This window comes from Telopea speciosissima, chromosome 7 (genome assembly GCF_018873765.1).
Source record: "Telopea speciosissima isolate NSW1024214 ecotype Mountain lineage chromosome 7, Tspe_v1, whole genome shotgun sequence".
Lineage (NCBI taxonomy): Eukaryota > Viridiplantae > Streptophyta > Magnoliopsida > Proteales > Proteaceae > Telopea > Telopea speciosissima.
Window position 1 is genome coordinate 53,796,228 of NC_057922.1, and position 24,333 is coordinate 53,820,560.

Sequence of the window (24,333 nt, forward strand, 5' to 3'; positions counted from 1 at the left end):
ACCATTAGGAGACAGAAGAATGCCTTTTCCAGGAGCTGACTTTAAGTAGTGGAGAATCCGAAGAACAGCCTCCATATGAGAAGAATAGGGATCATGCATGAACTGACTCACAGTACTCACAGCAACAGCAATATCTGGACGAGTGTGTGAGAGATAAATCAGCTTTCCCACTAGGCATTGGTACCGGCCTTTATCAACAGGTTCACCGTCCTTTTCTTTAAGACGAATAGTAGCCTCCATAGGAGTATCTGAAGGATGACATCCTAACAGACCAGTTTCAGCCAACAAGTCTAGGACATACTTCCTTTGGGAGAGAAAGACGCCTTTAGAAGATCTGGCAACCTCAATCCCAAGAAAGTACCGTAGCGGCCCTAGATCTTTAATCTCGAATTCCTGCCCAAGAAACCTCTTCAACCGGCTGATCTCATCCCCATCATTGCCTGTAAGGCTGTAACCACAATGTCATCCACATACACTATAAGAACAGTGAGCTTCTCACCAACCCTCTTTAGAAAGAGAGTATGATCAGCATTACTTTGCTTGTAGCCAACAGATGTCATTGCCTTGTGGAACCGACCAAACCATGCTCGAGGTGACTGCTTCAGCCCATACAGTGCTCGCTTCAATTTGCACACCTTACCTTCATTATTGTCAGAAGAAAAACCTGGTGGAATATCCATGTATACCTCCTCACAAAGTTCCTCATTTAGGAAGGCATTCTTCACATCCAACTGTTGGAGATCCCATCCAAGATTAACTGCACACGATAGTAAAACCCGAACTGTATTCAATTTTGCAACAGGGGCAAAAGTCTCCTGATAGTCAATCCCATATGTTTGGGTGAAGCCCTTTGCAACCAAACATGCCTTATACCGATCCACAGACCCATCAATCTTTTGTTTGACCACAAAAACCCACTTACATCCCACTGTTTTTTTTTTCCTGGAGGGAGGGTTACTAGATCCCAAGTGTAGTTTTTTTCTAAAGCTCTCATTTCTTCCAACATAGCTGCCTTCCACTTTCCATCTGTATATGCTTCCTGCCAGTTTTTAGGAATAGAAACAGAAGAAAGAGAGGACATAAATGCACGAAAAGATGGAGAAAGCGAACTATAAGAAACAAAGCGAGAAATGGGATGCAGGGTGCAAGTCCTAGTACCTTTTCGATAAGCAATAGGTAGATCGGAAGGAGAGGTCTCACCACAAGGAGGAGGAGGATCTGACTCCTGGGTCAGCAATTGGATAGGTATGGTGCCACAGTGGATTGATGCTGCCCTTTGTTGGAGTGTCTCTTGTAGGTGATGATATTAGAGTTGTCAATTCTCTTCTGAAATTCACTGATGGTTCTCTGGACTGGAGTCAACTCCCCCTGACAATGATCATTACCACCATTATTTCCTACACACTTCCCCTGTAAAGGAGTCCCTACAGATGAAGGGACAGCAGCCAAAGGAGGCTGGGCAGCAGCCAAAGGAGGAATTTCAAGGGGAGGAAACACAAGCACATCTTCACTGAAACCAAAATTCTCCCCCTGTAATTTGGCAGTTCAATAGTCTGTTTAGTGGCAAAGAAAATAGGAATACAATAAATACCATGGTAAAATAAAAAATGTTATTTGAAAATTTCTGAGGCACATTGTAAAGAGTAGAGGTGTTTTGAGCAGGTTTTACCTAAACTAATTTGGAAGTTCTGAGAGTCTTATCTTCCAGTGAGTGGGTTGCAGATATATCATCTGGGTGAAAGCCTTTTAGTTTATTAGTGTTAACAAAACAGGTTTGTGGAATAATGCTTGAATGATCAATGAGATCAGTCAAGCTCTCTATTTATAATAATAATAAAAGAGATTACAAGGGGAAACACTATTCACAACACTGTTCACGTGAACAGTATCACAAACCTAATTACATTTCTACCCTTGCTCATAAATACATAAATAAAGAATAAATAAAACACCCAAAAGACCAGAATACCCCCATGGTATTCTGGTGTACATAATTTAACAGTATGGTATGTAATAGGTTTCTGCCTTAATAAGTATAGCTATCTAGGTTAAATTGTCTAATTCATGGTATCTATTTTCATTGGATAATCTCTTGCAACAATAATTAAAGTGTCCCCCACTCCGCCCCCCCCTCTTTCATGGGACGTGTTCTCATGTTTAAAGAACTTCCAAACCTTTTGAGATAAAACTCATTTTCATTTGTTAATCGTCCTTTTGAGATAAAACTCATTTTCATGTGTTATTGACTTATGAAGGTAAAATCAGTAGCAAAAGTTAGACAAGGAAATAGAAAATTAAAACAATTGCAAAGGCGAAAGTCCTGACCAATTGGGTTGGGACCTGAAGGCATAGATTCTCTCCTAGCACCATCCCTGGCAATATCATCAGCAAGGAATTTGCGAGAGCAGGATATCATGAACAATGAGGTTTTAATTGAGCGGGAAAAAGCCCTTACCTTCATCATGAGATGAGAGCATTCCATGGGCTCTGCTAAGTACAGGAAAGCCATCCCAATCAGAGAAGCTGAATCGCCTTGGTGGAGTCTGCTGTGCTGTTAGGCTCAGAAAAGACTGCGCCCCAATGATTTTCCCACACTAGGTTTTGTGCATGGCTGTGCGTGATGCACCGCCATACACACAACCGTTAGATGGGGGATGAGGGTCTAGGGTGCACCCCTTCACCTTCATCCAACGGCTGTATGCATGATCCTGCACCATGCACCACAGTGCATAAAACCTCTTCTTTCTATGTTTTTAACAAAATATATTCTTATTCAATTTCAATAAAAATAGAATATTGGAAACAACGGATGATATAAGCAAAGCAACGCATATGGTTTTTTTTTTTTTTTAATTTTAATATTAAGAAACGCATATGGTTTCATGCATGTATATTACGGTTAAAGTATGTGAAACTTGACAAACACATCTAAGTGAAGTGGGACCCATTAATTGGGGGTGATTCATGCATCACCCTCAGTTTCATACGTATAAATGGCTCAACTTGTCGTCACCCGGTTTGGTTTTTTATTTTAGACCTGCATATCCGGGTCAACTTATTTCTTAGCTACGACCTATAAGGCCAGTGGAAAATGTCCAAAAGCGACCAACCCCATGAGACCCAGATCAATGTTGGATCCATACCAGGGATAAACAGAGATGATCATGTTTTATTAAGTAGAACCTTTTCTATTGAATTAGTGGAGGTTTTGCTTGGTGTAATCACGGTCGGTTATATTGAGCTTGGCATTAAGATAACTTTGCCCTTCAACCCGAAAGTGGTACAATAGGGGTATTTTGAGTAATGATAAAATTAGCTACATTAATGGGTTTTGTCTTACCTAAAATAGGTTTTTATCTCATATGTCACAAGACGATCAGAGTTCCATCGAAGCTGCCAAGATACAGATGATCAAGAAACTTTTATGAACTCAAACTTGTTTCAGAACTTTCTACAAACGGACATTTTGTTATTTTTATTTTTGTTGAATTTAAAAAAAATACCACACTTAATTTTAAAAGATTTTTTTTTTCACTGCCCGTATGTAAGAAGTAAGACATGATCTTCTTTTGTTTTGGGTAAGCGTTACTTTTGCTTCTATCAGTTAACATGGCAATGACATTGCTGTAGTGCAATCTGAAAATTCAGATTAAAGATCTTAGATGCAAGCAGGCCCAATGATGCAAACCTGAGAGGGTAAGCAAGCCAAGATCGAATCTTGAAGAGGGTTCTGATCTGAATCTGGTTTGAGTGGGTTATGGGTAGGTATGATGGAGGTTGTGGAGGGTGGCTGCAGGGAATTTATAATGGAGATGATGATAGTTGAAGATGAATAATATATAGGTGGCAGCCTAGAGTTCCCATTAGTTTCCCAACTGTTGGAGTCCCACTGAGATCATGATTGAAGGAGTCCCACCTTGATCCCACTTGAGTCTCACAAGCAAAAGTTCTCAACGAGAGTTTTTTGTTTTCAATTCATGGTTGCCTTTTGAGAGCAGCCAGAACTTGCATTATATAGAGATAGAAATCTTGAATACAACAACATAGTAATAAAGAGACTCTTAGAATTCCAAAACCCCTTTGGAATTCCCCATACTAAAGAACAATTTCTAGACATTGAAACTATCTCCAAGACCTAGAAAGTTGTTCCCAAGACATTGGAACTACAAACAAGATATAATAACTACTAAACTAGGAAAACTAAACGAATAATTAATACTACCTAGGAAAGTAAAACCCACTACATTAATTAACCTAGGAACATGAAAAGAGAAACTAAGAATACAAAAAATCTTCTCCAGCAGCTGTTCCAAAATAATGAAACCAAGTGGACCCAAAAAGAACTATATAAAATAAACTCAGCAGGGCCAGGATGGGACAGCAAGGACCTGCCTGCGGCTTGGGCTGGTGCTGGCCTTTGGCCCAGGTTCTGGAAAAGAACCTTGTGAGCCAATTTCTCCCTGCATCACCCAATGATCAAATCTGGGATCAGATCTAAGATAAAAGAAACTACTGCGTAGTTAAGGAAAGAAATCAGATTGATGGAAGGGGAGAGATGAAATTGATCTTCTTGGGAGGAAGAAAAGAGGAGAAGAGAATGGAAGGGAAGAAAAGAAACCAGGTATCAGATACCAATCCCATATGCATTTTTTTTTTTTTTTTTTTGATGAATAAAAAATTCAATACCAAGACCCCAAAGGCAGGGGAGGGGAAAACGCGCGGGGGGGGGGGGAATACACAAGGGAAAAGGAGGGGAGGGGAAGCTATACAAAACAAAGCCACAGGCCTAGGGGACCTGGCTAGGAGAGCAAAGGAGAGAAGAATCTAAACCCCAGGTAACAACAATGAGCCTGTTCCTTGGGGAGTCTAAAAGAGATCTATGGGGAAGCATATGAACCCTAGTGCTGACATCAATAAAGATGGCTTTCCAAATCATATCAATAGGCCGGGAGTTGGAAGTCCATCTACGAAGATTCCGCTCCATCCAGATGTGAGAGATCGCAGCCTGAACACAAGCTTGCCAACAATGTCACAAATAGAGCTACTAGAAAAGGACATATCGTGCCAAAGCCACTCCCGAGCAAAGGGAAGGTGTCGTCTGGCCCGGGGCCAAATGGACTGAAGAGCTTTTTCCAAATAGAAGAGGCTAGGGAGCAAGAAAAGAAAAAGAAAGGTGGTCGACATCCTCACTACCATTCCAACGAAGGATACAGGAGGGGGAAACAGGGATGCGACGGTGAATGAGGAAGGATTGGGTGGGAAGGCAAAGGTTTAGGGTTCTCCAGACATTGAAGGAGTGTTTAGGGATATGGCCTTTGAACCAAACAAGGTTGCGCTAAGGGATAGAAGGGCCATGGAGACTAACTAAATCCCAAGTGGAACGGGAACAAAACATACCTATGCGGGATGGGAGCCAGGTTACTTTGTCCGAATGAGTAGGATGGGGGGGGGGGGAGGGGGGAGAGAGGCCCAAACCTGGGTGAGACCAGGGGGGAAGGGGGTAGGGGGGACCAATAGCCACAGGAGATAATTAATGAGAGAGGGGCAGATTTGGGGATGCGAGTAGAGTAGACTCCTCGGGCACCAAGGAGGTTGAAAAGGACTCCAGCCGGATGCCAAGGATCAAGCCAGAGGGAGATGGAGGTACCATCAACGATCACTGAGAGGTGGCACTAAGGGTAAGGGGACGGAGGAGAAGGATTTTTCGCCAAACCCAGGAGGGGTCCGCAGGCTGGGGGACAGTCCAAATGGAATCTGATGCAGCACCATGTGCCCACACCTGAAGGAAGAAAAAGAAGAAGAAGAAGAAGAAGCAGCCTTGAAATTAGGGATTAGTTTTGGAGCCATAGCTTAGATTTACATTTAGTAGGTTCTATACTTAGTTTTATTTCAGCTTATTTGTAAACTTAAATTAAATCGATTCAAACGATGGTTCAATTTAAGTGATTTAATTAAGTGTCTTTTATTTTAAGTTATTAGAGGTAGATAGGTCTTTTAACCCTTTTAAAATTTTAAGTTGTTTTAATTAGGTCCACCTCTCCATGATTTAAGTGAGGGAAGAGTTTAAATTGTATTAGGTTTTGGCCTATGGCCTTTTATTATAAAAGTTAAATCGTAGGAGGCTCCCCCACAAGTTTTATGAATTAAAAAGATCGTGTTTGCTGCCATTGTTGCTGCTGCTGCTCCTTGTGAGTGTTTGCCTTGTGGTTCTATCAAGGAAGAAAGGGTAGGTGGAAATCCTGCGACTCCTTACGCCGTGACGGCTGGGAGGGTCCCTAAGATTGAAGGTGGTTCTATCCTTCTCTATTGCTCAAGCTCATCTTCAAGCTGCTGTTATTGGAATTCTGCAACAGCCAGTAAGTTATTTAATTTTTCTGCAACATTCCTTCTTATTCTAATCCTCCAATCTAGCCCTAATTCATTCCCATCGATCTCCACTAAACCCTAGGTTGTTTAGAGACTGTCCAGCCCTATTCTACCATCCATATCCGTTCAAAATTCAAGCATAACACCCCCACAGTAGCCCCTACACTCGATCCAGATTGCTGCCCCCATTCCTAGCTCAAAACCGTAAAATCCCCTCATCTCTGTAAAACCCTAAAACCCTAAAATTTCCATTCAGCCATATCCAACCATCAAAACTTCACTCAACCTTGGCCGAATGCTCTTCCCTACCCTTGGAGAACTCGACCTAAAGTTCTGGTCCAGATTCTCACTCTAAACCCTAATTCCAACCTAAATTCTAAATCCCCAAAACCCGAAACTTTAACCCTAAATTTCTGAATTTTAAAATTTTAACTGAAACTTCATTAAACCTACACTATTAGCTTCTCCTAGACCTGCCTATTAAAACCATATAAGATTTAACCCCATTCTCATAAACCTAACCCTAGAAATTGACCTAGAACCCTAATTCTTCCCATTCGAACCAGCAGCCCCCTTTTGATCCTGTTGCTTGGCTTCTAGTAGGATCCTTCTCCTATCTAGAGCTACATTCAGTGGTATCAGAGCCATGAATGAACATGCCAATTTAGTGTTGAATGGAAATCTGCCACTCGATCCCATGGCTGCAATCATGGAGATGCTTCGAAAGCTATCGGCAAATCAATAAGCTATGCAAGCTAAACAGGACCTTATTACCGATAAGGTATTGTGGTTAGAAGAACATAGGAATACCCCTCATAGGGACAACAACATTCCTCAAGAAGAAGATGGATATCAAGTCAATTCGGTGATACAGAGGCTACTTGACAGAGATGAGAATCCCAGAGATGGATACTGAGGTCACAGAGATGGGTCCAGATATCACAGGGATAGACTTAGAGATGACAGAGATGGTAGAGACCAGTACAGAGATCACAAAGATAGATTTAGAGATGACAGAGACCATCACAGAGATCGTCGGGATAGAACCAGAGGTACCCGTGAACCTTCCCAAGAATACAGAGATCGACACAGAGGTTACAGAGACAGAGATAGAGAAGACCGGGACAGAAATAGAGGTCGCCAGCCTACTTGTAAGGAGTACATGAGATCTTACTTCACTGGAGACCAAGGCCCTAATTGGCACCACACTGACAATCAGAAGGTGAAGCTTGAACTAAAGGAATGCGATGGTGATCATGACCCTCAGGTATTTTATGATTGGCTTGCTGCCCTGGATGATTATTTTGATTGGTATGATCTGTCTGAAGAGAGGAAGACGAAGCTAGTTCGTACTTAACTTGTTGGACCAACACGTGAGTGGTGGGAGACCACTGAAAGGGAGATGGACTTTGAAGGGACAGCACCCCACACTTGGGAGGACATGAAATATGACCTGAGTAAGAAGTACTTGCCAAGGCACTTCAGGTCTCAGTTACAGGATCAGTTCAACTCCCTACGCCAAGGGACCATGACTGTATCCGAGTACATGAAGAAATTTGATGCACTTTCTTCTCGCACTGGCATTAGAGAGGAGGGCATCCAGATGCTTTCACGATTCAGGTTGGGTTTAACATGTGAGATAAACAGAGCAATTGGTGTAGTCGAAGTTACAGACATCCGGGATTGCTTTGAGAAGGCCTTGAAGGCAGAGGAGCTACTGGCTTTAAGTAAACAGCTAGGTTCTACATCCAAGCCGATCTATACCAGCACTAGCACCTCACGACAGGGTCCCTCTATAGGCAGCACCTTTCGCTCTACTGCTTCTTCACGTGTTGATGATAAATGCAAAGCTCCTATGGGACGTAATGAACCCTTCACTTGTTTTCATTGTCAAGAGAAGGGACATATTGCTAAGGACTGCCCACTCAAGTGGAAGACCATCAACGTGGCTGAAAAGGAAGAAGCCCACAATGATGATGAAGAAAATGGCCAACATGCTTTTCCTGCCGATGATGATGTGGCTAATTACTTCGAAGACTTGGGTAATGATACAAATGGTATTCATGTGATGATTCAAGAGGCTGCTGCCCAGCCAGAAGTCCAGCCTTCCTTACCCATCAAAGAGCTGCTGTCCGCCTTCAAGTTTGAGCCAACTGCTGAACATGCTCTTAAGAAGCTTGATCCTGATTTGAATGACCATTCCATGATCTCCAGCTATTCATCGGAGATGAAAGCTTTCAAGTCGGGGAGAGTTGATGCAACACCATGTGCCCACACCTGAAGGAAGAAGAAGAAGAAGCAGCCCTGAAATTGGGGCTTAGTTTGGGAGCCATAGCTTAGATTTACATTTAGTAGGTTCTATACTTAGTTTTATTTCAGCTTATTTGTAAACTTAAATTGAACCAGTTCAAACCATGGTTCAATTTAACGGATTTAATTTAGTGTCTTTTGTTTTAAGTTATTAGGGGTAGATAGGTCTTTTAACCCTTTCAAAATTTAATTTGTTTTAATTAGGTTCACCTCTCGGTGATTTAAGTGAGGGAAGAGTTTAAATTGTATTAGGTTTTGGCCTATGGCCTTTTATTATAAAAGTTAAATTGTGGGAGGCTCCCCCACAAGTTTTATGAATTAAAAAAATCATGTTTGCTGCCATTGTTGCTGCTGCTGCTGTTCCTTGTGAGTGTTTGCTTTGTGGTTCTATCAAGGAAGAAAGGGTAGGTGGATCTCCTACGACTCTTTACGCCGTGACGGCTGGGAGGGTCCCTAAGATTGAAGGTGGTTCTATCCTTCTCCATTGCTCAAGCTCATCTTCAAGCTGCTGTTATTGGAATTCTGCAACAGCCAGTAAGTTATTTAATTTTCCTGCAACATTCCTTCTTATTCTAATCCTCCAATCTAGCCCTAATCCATTCCCATGATCTCCACTAAACCCTAGGTTGTCTAGAGACTTTCCAGCCCTATTCTACCATCCATATCCATTCAAACTTCAAGCATAACACCTCCACAGTAGCCCCTACACTCGATCCAGATTGCTGCCCCCATTCCTAGCTCAAAATCCTAAAATCCCCTCATCTCTGTAAAACCCCAAAACCCTAAAATTTCCATTCAGCCATATCCAACCATCAAAACTTCACCCAACCTTGGCTGAATGCTCTTCCCTACCCTTGGAGAATTCGACCTAAAGTTCTGGTCCAGATTCTCACTCTAAACCCTAATTCCAACCTAAATTCTAAAACCCAAAAACCCGAAACCCTAACCCAAAATTTCTGAATTTTAATTTTTTAACTAAAACTTCATCAAACCTACACTATTGGCTTCTCCTACACCTGCCTATTAATACCATATAAGATTTAACCCCATTCTCATAAACCTAACCCTAGAAATTGACCTAGAACCCTAATTCTGCCCATTCGAACCAGTAGCCCCCTTTTGATCTTGTTGCTTGGCCTCTAGTAGGATCCTTCTCCTATCTAGAGCTACATTAGAATCATTTTTGAAGGGGTAAGAGTAAACCCAATTAACCCAAACAGTGTCCTGCTTGGAGGAGATTTTCCAGATCAGCTTGAGGAGGCCAGCAATATTGTAATCAGGAATACGATGGATGCCCAGGCCTCTTTTAGATTTGGGCTGTCAGATTGTTGCTCAACTGATTGGTTGGAGGAATTTGGAGGACTCTTGGCCTTTCCAAAGGAAAGCACAGAAAAGAGATTCCATTGCTTTAATTGTGGATTGTAGAAGCCCATAGATCCCGCACCAGTAGATGTAGGAGGATTGGAGAACGGATTTGATCAGAACAATCCTACCCGCATAGGAAAGGAATTTGCCCTTCCAAAGTTGAAGCCTTTAACGGATGAGATCTAACATAGGGGTGCAGTGGAGGCCAATCAGCCTGGAAGGAATAAGGGGAAGGTCAAGGTATTTCATGGGAAGGGACTCGAGGGAAAACCCAGTCAAGCCGAGGAGAGTGGCTTTGACATGATCGGAGACCCCGAAAAGAAAGATTTGCGATTTTAAGAGGTTAATGCGCAGACCTAATAGAGATTCAAAGAGTTGGAGGGAAGACATGATGGAAGAGATAGAGGAGGGGGAAGCCTTGGAGAAGATCATAAGATTATCTACAAAGGCAAGGTGGGTGAGGTTGAGGCTTTTGCATTTGGGGATGGGGGAGATGAGGTGTTGGTTAGTTTTAGCCTAGATACTTCTAGAGAGGACCTCTAGAGCAAGGGAGAAGAGGAAAGGAGAAAGGGGGCAGCCTTGGCGGATTCCCACTTTCGAAAGGAAAAACTTAGTCGGGGAGCCATTGACGATGATCGAGAAGGAGGGGGAAGAGATGCAGGAATGGATCCAACGGACAAAAACTGGAGGAAAGGCCATCTGAGTCATGACATCACAAATGAAATCCCACCTAAGGGAGTCGAAGGCTTTATGGATGTCAATTTTCAAGAGGGCAGCGGGGGAGTAAGATTTGCGGTCAAAACCCCGGACAATTGTTGTACAAAGAAGAATATTGTCGGCAATGCTTTTGCCCAAGATGAAGGCCGATTAGTTCGGGCTAACTAAAGAAGGAACCACAAATTGAAGCCAATTGGCCAAAATTTTGGCAATGAATTTGTAGAGAAGATTGCATAGGGAGATAGGCCGGAAATCAGTTAGGGAAGAGGCTCCCTCTTTTTTGGGGATGAGGAAAAGGAAAGTTTGGTTAATATGGGGGAGCTGGCTGGGATTGTAAAAGAAGCGGCTGATGACTTTAATGAGATCATCTTTGATGAAGTCCCAACTAGCCGAGAAGAAACCCATACTGCAGCCATCATGACCTGGAGCTCGATTGGGTTTATGCGAGAGGACCGCTATAATGATTTCATCATACGAGGGAATGGATTGGAGGAGATCCAAAGAGGAGGAGGGAACAAATTTATTGATGAGGTTAGTGGGGATGGGGGATGGGGGAGGGAGGAGGGAGGGGAGGGCAAAAGAGAGAGGAGAAAAAGGAGATGGCTTGATTCTTAATGCTGAGGGCATTAGTGATGGTGGTGCCATCCGAAGCCAGGAGCATGGTGATGGAATTAGAATTAGAGCGGGCTTTCATAGAACGATGGAAGTAAGCCGTATTGGAGTCTCCAAGTTCAAGTCATTTAATGCGGGATCTGTGGCGGAGAAAACTCTCTTCTTGGGAGGAGAGAGATGATAGCTCAGATGAGAGCCTTTTCTCTTCCTTCGTGAGCAGAGGGTTGAGCATGTCCAGCTGGAGCTGGGATTGGACAAGGGAGTGATTGGAACGGCAAGAGGAGAGATGAGAGGAAATGTTGCCAAAGATGGAGGAATTCCAGACTTTGAGAGCAGCTTTGGTATACGAAGCTTTTTTGCGAAAGCAAGGAGAGGGAGATAGAAACAAGGAACAGGCTTGGACCAAGCCTCACGGATGGAGGGGAGGAAGAGGGGATGGGAAGACCACCTGTCAAAGATTTTGAAAGGCTTTGGGCCAAAGGAGGTATAGGATTGGATAAGAAGGTGGGAAGGGCTATGATCGGACATACCTGGAAGGAGGAAGGAGGCATGAGAGTTGGGGTAAAGGGAAAGCCAGGCATCATTAGTGAGAAAACAATTAATTTTATAAGCAGTCCTATCTGGACCACGCTCCTATTGTTCTAGATAAAGGGAGAACCCGACCATCTCAGATCATTGATCCCAAGTTCGTCAATGCAATCATTAAAGGCATTGACCGAGGGGAGATCAAGGGGGCGACCACCAATTTTTTCCGATCTGAAACGAACAACATTGAAGTCACCTCCTACACCCCAGGGAAGGGTGCCGACTGAGGACCGAGGGAGAGAGAGGTGATTCCATAAAGGAAGACGATCGGCAGCTCGGTTCAGGGTATAGACAAACGAGAGGAAGCGAGAGGATGAGGGATTGAGGAGGGAAAAGTGCATGTGCAGAATTTGGGAAGAGTAGAATGAGGAAGAGATGTGAATTTTTGCATATAGAGTCATTGTTCAACCGCACGAAAACTCTTAAAAATAAAATAACTCATATTCTGTACTCAAACCATCTCTAATTACATATAGATTCATGTTTTGAGTTTATATAAAGTAAATAAACTTAAAACATGACTCTATATGGCTATTAAGTTAATGTAAGACTAGAACCAGAATAGGTCTAATCCCAGGCAGGATCAAATAGAAAACCCTCCAATAAACAAGAGATCATATGAGGGAACCAAGAGAACAATGGGAACTCAAATGAGGGAGCAATTTCCTTGGTTGAAGTAACAAATAAAAACCCACAAATTTGTAACCTATTGAAACGATAATGATCGTGATGTGGTAATCTTCAAGAGATCAATATGACAATCAGTTGAAAGAAATCCCAGCACCTTGTAGCACTCTTGAGATTGGTTTGAAAAAAAATTAGGGTTTGGATTCAAGAACTGATGGGAGGGGATGGGAATGGAATGGGCTTCTCACTCTAGGCCTCTGATGCAAATATACCACTAAAAGAGGCTTATTTTGATGGGATAAAGTTTAGGGTTGGGTTATATGCATGTTGGGCCTTTGATACATGGTTCGAGAACTCGCGAGTGGCGAGATCTCGCCAAGTTTCTCGGTTTCGTGAGATCCCGAGACGAGATGCCATACACATTCTAAAACTGCACTTTCTCGGCGAGATCTCGGTATTGTCTCGGTACAGATTTTTCCAATTTTTTTTAGTTTTAAAAGTTCAATATCTCGCCGAGATCTTGATATCGGGTTAGAATATGGTTTTTTACCCATTTTAATTGCCCATTTGACCCATGTGCCCATTTTATTAAAAGAGGGCAATGGACAGAACTCGGAAATCTCGATAGTTCTGTCCATAGCTCTCTAAACGAAGGGGAAAACACTCAAACAGCTCTCTCCCTCAAATTTCTTCCTCTTTCTTTCAAATTTTGGGTGGATTGCATTGTTTGAAGTGAGATTCAAGTGCTAAAGTGAAGATTCAACTCGAACAGTCCAAGAATCATCACCTATTTGTAGGATTTCAAAGGTATTTTCTAGTTTTCCCCAAATCTATTTTTTTTCAAAAAAAATTGTGTAATCCTTGTTAGATTCATGTGGTTTTGATATATGTTAAACATCTTTGCCCGATCTATCATTTGATGGAGTCGGATTTAGTTTTCAGTTATTAAAATTTTTATTATAATTTCTGGAAAAATAAATGATTTATTTGAAAAAAGAAAAAGAAAAAACTAGGATGAATAGTGATTGTTTGAAAATGATTTTCATATATGTTAAACAACTTGGGATGCTCTACAGCCCCATGGATTAATATTTTATTTTTACCCATTAAAAAAAATATTTTATTTTTCAGATTTAATAAATATATTATAAAAATTAAAAAAGTATATATAATATTAAAGACAAATACTTGTTGCTTATGGAAAATTATGTACATAATATTCAACTTCAAATGGTGTTAAATACATCATTACATTATATTTTTCTTATACTTTAAGGTATAAATATTTTAAAAAAAAAATTCAAAATATTATTTTTAATTAAGAAATAAATACTAGGGTTAGGGGATAAATAAGAGATAATTATTTCATAGTTCTAGTAGCTTGACATTACGTTTAAGAGTTATGAATAGCATACTTTAAGTCTTGAATACCTTACTTTAAGTGATCCATGGTTATTAATACATGCTTTTTTATGTAACAGTGTAAAATATAAGACATTTTGTACACAATGTCTGATATAGCATGGCAACACGGAGTCCCCATGTCCGCAGACAAAAAGAAGTCCAAATGCAATTATTGTGGGAAGTTGCTATCTGGAGGAGCCACCAGGTTAAAGCAACACTTGTCTGGTACAGGCAAGGATGTTGCCTCATGCACAAATGTTCCTATCAAAGTGAAAGTGGCAATGGCACAACACTTGAAAGGAGGAAGATTAAAGAAAGCTGAGAGGGAAAGAATGCAACAAGAGTTTGATGAGGCAGTACTAGAGAGGACTGGTGTAGAGGTCCGTGGCGGAGATGATACTGACATTGGGCCTCCACCTGGTGAGTTTCAATCAGAGGCTGAATGGAGAATTTACCAGCAGACTTTGGCTGAGAGTAGACAAAGTTTTCATTTTGAGAATATAAGAGCATATGAGCAGCAAGAGGAGTGGTGGATCGGCTCATTGCACTGATCAAGAAGATGAGAGGAGGAAAAGCACTGGGACAAGAAATATACCACGACCCCCAACCCGACCACGAGTATAAGCTCCAGATCCCATTTTTGAGCAGGATCCCACAACTTTTAGGCAACAAGATGCCTACCAGCCAACCATCCTGCAAATATTTGGTGGTAAACAAGAAGAAGCACGAAAAGCCTTCAGCAAGTTCATGCTTTACCATGGCATTCCAGCCAATGTAGCACAATGAACATACTATAATGCATTCCTTGATGCTGCAGGGAGGGCTGGTGCAGGATGGAAAGGACTTTCACCACATGAATTATACAATGTATATTTGCCTCAGGAGGTATAGGAGCTGAAAGATTACATTGATAGTTTGAAGCCAATGTGGGAGACATATGGGGTTACTCTTATGGCTGATGGATGGACTGGACCTACTAGAGTGTCCATCATAAATTTCATGGTGAGTTGCAATGGAAAGACTGTATTCTTGAAGTCTATCGATGCATCAAAGGATGTAAAGGATGCATCATACTTGTATAAGGAGTTGAAGCAAGTGGTGGAGGAGGTAGGACAGAACGTTATCCAAATTGTGACGGATAACGGTTCCAACTTTAAAAAGGCTGGAGAGAAGTTGATGAATAAGAAGAGTAAGAGGATCCGGCTCTTTTGGACCCCATGTGTAGCCCATTTTATTGATTTAATGCTGAAGGACATGGGGAAAAAGACTTTGGTGGCGGGTATGGTAACTAGGGCAAGACAAGTGACAACTTTTGTGTACAACCATGCTTATGCTTTAGCCTTGTTGAGGGAGAAATGCAATGGAGATTTAGTGAGGCCTGGTGTAACTCGATTTGCCACCAATTACATTGCATTGAAGAGCTTTCAGACTAAGGCGATAGGTCTGAGGTCTATGTTTACAAGCGAACAATGGTTTGGTTGGCAAGGTTCTAAGTCAAAAGAAGCAAAGGTAGCATAACAAACCATTGCAAATGATGGATTTTGGAAGGACTTGGGGAAAGTGGTTGCCATATTAGAGCCAGTGGTGGCAGTACTGAGGATGGTTGATACAGAGAAGAAGCCTACCTTGGCTCACATTTATGCTGCCATCCAAAAAATGAAGGAAATGGTTAGAGTTGCTATACCACGAAGTGCAAAGTCCTACACTAACATCATTGATGAGCGGTGGGAGAAGCATTTGAGTCATCCATTGCATAAAGCTGGTGAGTTCAACATACTTTACACTTTAAATATTATAACGTTTTTACATTTACATATTCAAAACCCAAAGGCATTAAGTCACTAACAAATCATATTTGTGGTGTCTACTTTACCAACATACTATTTGAATCCAAAGTATCACTACTCCCTGGTCTTGGGCTAGACATAGAATTGTTAGGCGGTTTATTCTTGAGAAGTTGGAGCCCAATCAAAGACACACGATCGCTTGCAATGATGAGGTGAGAGTATGGGATTTTGGTACTTTGGTAGTTAGTTTATGAATGTAATTTCTAAATAGGAAATACTAATGCCTCAAATTGAAAATAGATTAAATACTTCAGAGAGGCCTCAGCAAGTTTCGGTCGACAAACTGCAGTGGAGGGTAGACAAAAGTCAAACCCTGGTAGGTGGCATGATATTACATTTATGAATTATAATTTTTTCTCTTTAGAATGTACATATTCTTACTATTCTATATTTGTAATGCAGCCGACTGGTGGGTGCTTTATGGTACAAGTTCACCTAACTTGAGGAAGGTAGCAGTGAGAGTGCTCTCACAAATTTGTTCATCCTCCGGATGTGAGCGCAACTGGAGTACATTTTCATTAATACATTCAAACAGGCGGAACAAGTTGGGTAGCGAATGACTGGAGCAACTTGTGTATGTGCACTACAATATGAGATTAAGGATGAGGCACATACGTGAAGGAATTGAGGCCAATGATAAAGAATCCATTGAACTGTCCAACATTTTCCAAGAGGACTCTGATGACGATGAGGATCCCCTATTCCAGTGGGTAAGGGATCGTGGTACACCCGATATGGATCAGCCTGGGGGTAGGCCCGACCCCACCATTGCGTTTGTAACCGGCACTGATGCTGATGATTATATGTCGTCGCAAGAGGGGCGTGCACATGCAGAGTCACCGAAACCTTTTGAGCTTGTTGTAGGAAGTCCTGCTGCTGATGATGATGATGGTGGTGGTGATGACAGTGGTAATGGTGGTGATGGTGATGGTGGTGGTGGTGGCATGCAGAGTAGCGGTTATTATGATGATCATCATGAGGGGGTGCGCGAGCAGTACCAGTATGATGTGGGAACGCAGGGGGACCCTGTGCGTTTCACCGGTGAGTCTTAGTTTACGCATGCCACTCAAGATCAAGACCATGGTGGCCACTCTAAAACATACAACAGAAAGAAGGGTCGCAAACACTCACATCAGTCAGATGCTTAGGATGATGACAGTAGTATGAACACCATGCTTGCAAGTTTTGGAAGCATGAGTATAGATACTACTAGTGAGCATCAGTCATGGTAATCATCTCAGCATCATCATGGCTATGACTATGGCCAGGAGAGCACCGGTTCTGATTATAGTGCCTATGGTCAGTATGGGCAGTTAGCAGCTGAGTATGGCAGTCAAAGCTCTGGGTCAAGTTTTGGGTACATATTCCCAGTCCCAAACCAGCCATATATGCTTCAAACTCAATATGACAGTAGCAGTGGATCTTACACCTCATACCAACAGCCTCCCTTGTACCCTAAGATAGGGAGATTGGTATATGTTGATCAGAAGATTTATATGGCAGCTGTGTCACACTATGTGCAACATTACAGCAATTCCATGACATGGGAATTCTTTGTGGATCAATATGGGGATGAATTTATTGCTTAATCATATTTTATGTAACAAATTCAGTGAACATTGATGTAATGTACTTTTTATTTGAATGTTTTGATTGATATGTACTAATTAGAATGTTTTGATTGCTAATTTGCTATGTTTTACTAAATTATATGTAGAGTAGGTTGTTTTAGACTTTTAGTACGATTTGTCGCCTACCAACCTATGGTCCAAAGTAAAACTCATATTTGGACTTGTTTTTTGGCAAATCTAGGCATGCAATTGTGTTTAAATGGCCTGAAATAGGCTGGATACCAAGTTTCAGATCCAAAATATGTGTAAAACCCACCGAGTTGGGGGTCCGAGTTAAAAAAAAAAAAAATGCAGCAACTCGCCGAGATCTTGGCTCGACTCGGTTTCTGGCTTGGCCGAGATGCCACCGAGACCCGAGTCTTAGAACCCTGCTTTGATCCCATGGTTTTTCTATGTAATAGGCTACTTTTATGGGCCTAAAATATGGGTAATTAGGTTGCATATGGGATTAGTTGTTTTAGTTCCATATTTAGTTTTATTTTGGTGTTTTTGTTCATAAATTGAACTGGTTCAACCAATGGTTCAATTTAAGTGATTTAAGTAGTTTTTTTTTAAGTGTTTAGTGGGGTTGGATTAGGACTTCGATTTTAGTCTATTTCAGTTTCCTAGTCAGTATAAGTTACCTAATAGGTTTAAGGATTGGGTTAGGCCTTTCCTTTTTAGTGTAGGAGTATTTTTGAGTCTAAGGTTGTAAGAAGGGCAAGTATTGAACATAAATTTTGATAATGAAAAAGCTTTTTGGTGCTCTCTTCCATTAAAGATTTGTCTTGTGTTTGATCAAGGCTGGTGGGACTGGTGTTTGATCCAATCGACACCTTGCAGTGTGAAGCCCGGGTGGTTAATTGGTGGGATTGGTGTTTGATCCAATCGACACCTTGCGGTGTGAAGCTCGGGTGGTTCTCTTTAAGTTCTACTTTCTAGTTTTAGTTAAAGATTCAATTTTTATTGAAGCTCCTCCATCAACAAGCTGCTGCCAATAACTGTTTGCAACTACAAGTAAGTTTGGAATCATCCCCATCCCCAATCTTCTTCTCCTAATCCTCTACATCCCCAAGGCCTTCTTAATCAACCAGGGAAAGCTCGTAGTGACATGACTAGTGAGAAAAGGATTGAAACTGCAGAAATATAGAAGTGAATACTCTTTTCAAAGATGAGAAACTTGAGGAGTATTTATGATTTATTACCCCATCCCTAACCTAATATATTTGTGTTCCCATGGTTCTCTTGGTTTCCCCATATGTTTTACTTTCCATTGTTCTCCTGGTCTTACCCTAAAACTGAATCACCTTTTGACGAAGAATTGGTAAATCTAATACCTCAACCCTAACTTCAAACCCTAGATTCAACCAAACCTCAACCCTAATTTGGCCAAAATTCCCAATTTTAGCCTACCCAAGTTTACCAGTTCATAGTAGATCTTGGTTATTGGCTTCTAGTTGGTCTCCTACCAATCTAGAACTACATTACCTACCTTTATCGCACGCAAGGGGTTCCTTGATCAAACACAAGGGATCTTCAATGGAGAAGAAGAGCAGAAAAGCAGCAACTTTATTTATCAAATTCATGTGCAATGCTTGCGCCCCTTACAACCTTATATAGAAACTCAACAATAGAATCAAACACTGAAAACGAAAAGCCTAACCCAATCCTTAACTGATAAGGTATCCTAAATTGACTAGGAAAGTGAAATAATAAAGGAAACATTTTCAAAACATGATTGGACATATAGAATCCTAATCCAGCCCAACTAAAACTAATGTAAGACTAAATTAGGTCAGAATTAGTCCCAAGTAAACCCACATTAACCAATTAACAAACCCTAGTAGAAGGGCATGGAGCAACACAGGTTCAGAATAGAGGTATGTGCTGGAACACAAGTTTCAGCCAGTAGAAGGGGCTAATATTAAGGTCGAATTCAAGCCTGGGTTTGCACAAGTGACTCCCAAAGTTTCAGCCAATTTGGATGGCTAGAGACAGCCAAAGAGGAAATTCACCAAAATAGAAAGTAGGGGAGTTGGGAGTAGAAACCGAACCAAGCAGCAACTTGGACACACACTTGGATCGAGTGGAGGTCCTATGGAGGTGCACCTGTGCTGTAAATCTTGTGCAATTCTGATGGCTGAGTTGAGAGTTGCAGGGGCGACACCAAAATAGAAAGTCTGGGTGGATCTTGCAAACCAGAGGGAGTCTGATCTCCAAACCAGGATCGAGTGTAGGGCCTGGTGTGGGGACTCTATGCTCCAAAACTCTACAGAATCTGATGCAGGATTATGGAGTTGTGGGGTCTTGAAGCTTGCAGCCCAACTGGAGCAGAAACTGGAATCCGCAGGGGGTGGAATCTCCTTGTGCGATCAGCAACAGCAGCAGCAGCATGCCAGCAGTAGCACTTGAGTGGTCTTCTCAATGGTTGGGCAGTCACAATATCACAGCAGAACACAGAGATAGATGGAGAGACAGAGAAGATGGAGAAGATAGAAAATAGAAGGTTGGGGGGATAGATGGATTAGGCTCTCACAGCCAGGCTCCTTCAGCCCTTCAAGTCTAACACACAACTTGAGAGAGAATCATACTTGCAGCTAGCAAATCTTCATTTAACTTGGTAAAATCATCGGGAGTGGCTAAAGCAGCCTTGCAATAAATAGAGGGCAGGACTTGCTCCTCAAGTAAAAGAAAAAAAAATAGAAACTTAACTTAATAACTTCAACAGAAAATTAGAAACTACTCTAATTACTTGACTGAACTAAATTAGAAACATAATAGATACTTCACTCCTTCAAGTGGGGTCTACTATAAGTGAACATCGGCCCACACTTGGAATTACAAAATTTTGTCAATAACTTGACAATTATACCCCCACGATTCTGTGTTTGAGAGACTCTACAACTCCCAGCCCTATTGGGCTGGCCCAATTTAAAGTTGGTTGGCCCTATGGTCCATTGGGTTGGTCCACCAGTTGGTGAAGTGAACCAGCCCTTGTCCCATGGGTTCCCTTAGACTATTTTTTGCCAAACAACTTGGCTTCTGCATAAAAAACACTTAATAATAATTACTTGCAACTTAAATTAAACCACGTAGAACCGGTTCAATTGAATTAACCCAAAACAACTTAGTCTAAACTAAGTCCTAATAATAGCAATCCCGTATGCAGCCTTGATACCCATAGTTTAGGCCCATTAAAGTGGCCTATCACATTGAAAACCCATGGGATCAAAGGCTCAACATGTATAGAACCCAACCCATGGCTTATTTCCATTAAAATAAGCCTATTTAGGTGATCTAACTGCATCAGACTCTCTCCTGTTTTAAACGGGATTGCCTGTGAATATTTGGGAGGAAATGATTCCTCATAGTTATATGGTGAGGACTAGGCGTTCTCAGTCAGCCATAAAAGCAACACTTGAAGTAGCCGTGTTTGCCACCCTGGTCAGAGAAACAATACCCCAGAAGGCTTTTGGTGTAGTAGAACGTCTAGCAGTAAGCCAGTAATCTCTACTGCCAATGAGTCAAAGTTAGTGGTCTAGTCCTACAAATGCTGTTGCTCCGAAATTAAGGGCAGTTGCCGCTGATCTCAAAGGAGGAATAGCAATGGCCTCATCTGTACAGGTCCAATGAAGAATTTCTTTCTCATTACTGAAGCCATTTCATTATAGTTTCTCCCCTGATCTCTGTCCTCTTGGTTTTGGTTTTTGCTTAATTATTTTTTTCTCCATTATGCCATTGTAAGAAGTTTGAAGTTGTTGTCCTATAATATTGAGAACAAACACCTTCTCGCAGAAATGTTGTGGAATTATGGTGACTAATGATTTATAGCTTCTTCGAAGGAAGACTTTAATTTTTTTCCTGTTCCTGCAGGATCCTAAATTATTGGCAGCTTTAGTAGAGAGCCGTAAAAGACAAGCTCCGTATGCTGGTGCATTTCTTCTGAAAGATGAGCCAGGGACTGATCCCAGTCTAGCCTCTGGTTCAGAAACGGAGAAGAATATAAACGATCTTAAAGGGAAGGAGTTATTCAACCGTCTTCATGAAGTTGGTACTTTGGCCCAGGTATCTCATTCTTGCCTTAAATCATCTTGTGTTAACTTTCTAGAATGACTTCAAATGCTATGATACTTGTGTGGCCATACTTTGTACACCTTTCCTTTCCTTTATTGTTTCCTTGGATACTCAGATAACATTGTTTTTATTTTGAATCTACTGAACCAGATTACTAGCATCCAAGGGGATCAGGTTGTGCTTATTGGCCATAGGCGGCTACGAATCACGGAAATGGTAAGCTGGACTTCAACAAGGCTTAAATTCCCTGGAAGCCTGCTGCTCAACCTGCTCATCTATCTCATGATATCTCCAATACTTATGGATAGTTTACAAATTTTTATAAAACAATTAACTTTCTGCAACTTTTTATTTTTCATGAATTAGATATCTTACCATCTTGAATTAGTAGTTTCGCCCTTTATTCCTTTAGTAGATTGGTTTGCTAGCCATTATGGGATTAAATTTTTATAATTTTGTAATGAACTGTTTATTTTCTTCCTTGATCAATTCTTTTGTCCCCTGTGCTGTACTACTACATTCTTTTTCTGATCAATGATATTTGTAATTCTTGAGAAAATTTGTCAAATTTTCCTTTTTTCAATAACTTCTTATGAGTAATATTTAAGATTTTTTGTACAGGTCGATGAGGATCCCCTCACGGTGAAAGTTGATCATCTCAAGGCATGCCTTTTCCACTTGGCAAAATAAAATTTTGAAAGGTTTTCTTGCTTTCCTTCTTCTCACATCCATTTCTCTCCATGTTGCAGGAGAAACCATACAATAAGGATGATGATGTTATAAAGGCAACACATTTTGAAGTTATATCGACTTTAAGAGATGTTCTGAAGACAAGTTCCCTTTGGAGAGATCATTACCAGACATATACCCAGGTTTGTCCTTATTTTATTGTACTTCAGAAGAAAAATCTCTAGACTATTGTCCATGTTGGAATTTATTCCCATGTAGCACTTGCACTTTTCAGCTCTGTTACTCTTCCCATGTGGTAGCCTGGTAGGCTGGAACCTTCTATTCATTTTGTTCCCCTAATAGCTTGTCTTTGTAATTCTCCAATTGATCCTCTGCTCTGTTGATAATACAGCTTTTGTGGTGCTCATTTATCTAATTGCTTTAGTGTCCACACAAATGTGAATTAATTGTTGAATTTCAATGTTGTAATAATTTTACTGCCAGTTGATTGATAGAGGAAGAGGAAAGAAGAGAAAGAAAAAGAAGGAAGTGGGAGGGAAGAAATTAGGAAAAGATTGGGTAAGTTGTGTGCGTGAACCTGCCATTCTTTGTTCAATTAAATCACAAGTAATTATCACCAAATTAAAGAAATACCCTTAAATGCCAATCCTAAGCCTAATGAAAGTATTAATTATCCATTAATGAACTAGAAGACCAAATAGACCTTATACAGTACATTACAACTGATTGGAGGGGGGGGGGAGGAGTATGTCCAGGGCTTCAAGCTAATGTAGGATACTGTTGCCATCCTTGCCTTCTAGATTGTAGGATAAGTAAGTCTCCTTGGAGTTCTAATTTTCTACTTTGTGAAAGTGATCTATTTCGCTTTTCTAATGCTAGGTGGGTGGTATGGAGACAATTTTAATGATGATAGGGAAACTTTTAGAAACAAAAGGGTGTCCTTTTAAGTTTCAACCTGAAAGCAGTTATTCAGATCCATCTCTAACATTAGAGATGGCTTTCAGATCTTGGAAAAACAGCAACTTAAACTGTTGTTGCGATTAAGAACAAAAGGGCCGTAAACTGGTACAGGTCCCACTTTTGCAGATGCTTGGGTGATGTAGATCAAAGCATGAAGAAGAGAAGAGTCAGGAATTTCTGTTCATGTGGTACTGTTCACGTGAACAGTGTCACAGCCCATATTGCCTTGATTGGAATCCTTCTAGAAGACCAAAGTTGAAGACTAAAACATTATTCACGTCACTGTTCACGTGAACAATGTCAAAGCCAAAATTTGCCTTGTTTAGATTGATTTTTAGAAGATCTTGTGGGCCCTTCAAGTGGAGGAAGATTTTATCCTAATGCTGCATTAGTTTAGTTTCTGTTTCTAGTTTATATTAGGTAGTTTCTAATTTCAGTTTGTTACTATTTTTGTTTCTATTTTGAAATAAGGCAACTAGATTTATAGGAAGTTTCTATTTTGGTTTGCAAGCTACTTGGTAGCAAGTTACTTTTTATTTTCTGTTTACTTGAGGGGCAAGGTATTGCTGCCCATATATATGTAATGTAATGGCTCTTAGTAGCCTCTAGATGAATTAACGAAGTTGCCTAGATTGTTTTGTTCAAGTTTTGATTGTCCTATTGTGAGGATGAAGGGCTGGGAGGCCTGGCTGGGAGAGCCAAAACCCTAGGGCTGAGAGAGCCGAATCTCCTTATCCCCCTTTTCCTTCTATTTTCTTATTTTCTTATTTTCTTCTTCTCTCCTTCTTCAACACCAACTGAGCTCCATCCTTGCTGTAACTGCAACTACCGCAATCGATCACTGTTGAAGCCTGGAATTATTATTCAATCAAGTCTTGACTACTGCTGTTGATCATCTTCAGAAGAAGGATCAAACCACCCTGTTGCAGACTTGTTTCTACTGTGCTGCGTGCAATATTCGAATCAGTCTTTCTTTGAAGTTTGAGCTCTGTTCCAGCAGGGCGTTGGAGGGTTGAATCAGATACACAAGAGGGCCACTCGGCACTAATTCCAGCCCAGTCTGCTGGCTGGTTTGGCTTATAGGTCTTAACCTTCTAATTTGGTGTTGCTTCCATATCTCCCAACTCCACCATCAGAATTGAGTGAAACTTTCAGCTTTGCTTTTC

General features: G+C 41.1%; 1 protein-coding gene across 2 annotated transcripts in view; it reads left to right on the forward strand.

Moving 5' to 3' along the window:
* Nucleotides 1-24,333, forward strand: part of LOC122668035 (lon protease homolog, mitochondrial-like) — a 64,759-nt gene that overhangs the window by 3,042 nt on the left and 37,384 nt on the right. The window contains exons 3-7 of one of the 2 annotated variants that reach the window (XM_043864566.1): nucleotides 21,317-21,508; nucleotides 21,668-21,733; nucleotides 22,139-22,180; nucleotides 22,267-22,389; nucleotides 22,691-22,765. In XM_043864566.1, the coding sequence (XP_043720501.1) occupies nucleotides 21,317-21,508; nucleotides 21,668-21,733; nucleotides 22,139-22,180; nucleotides 22,267-22,389; nucleotides 22,691-22,765 (498 nt within the window). The remainder of the gene's footprint in view (nucleotides 1-21,316; nucleotides 21,509-21,667; nucleotides 21,734-22,138; nucleotides 22,181-22,266; nucleotides 22,390-22,690; nucleotides 22,766-24,333) is intronic. The other variant, XM_043864568.1, reaches the window with a different exon arrangement.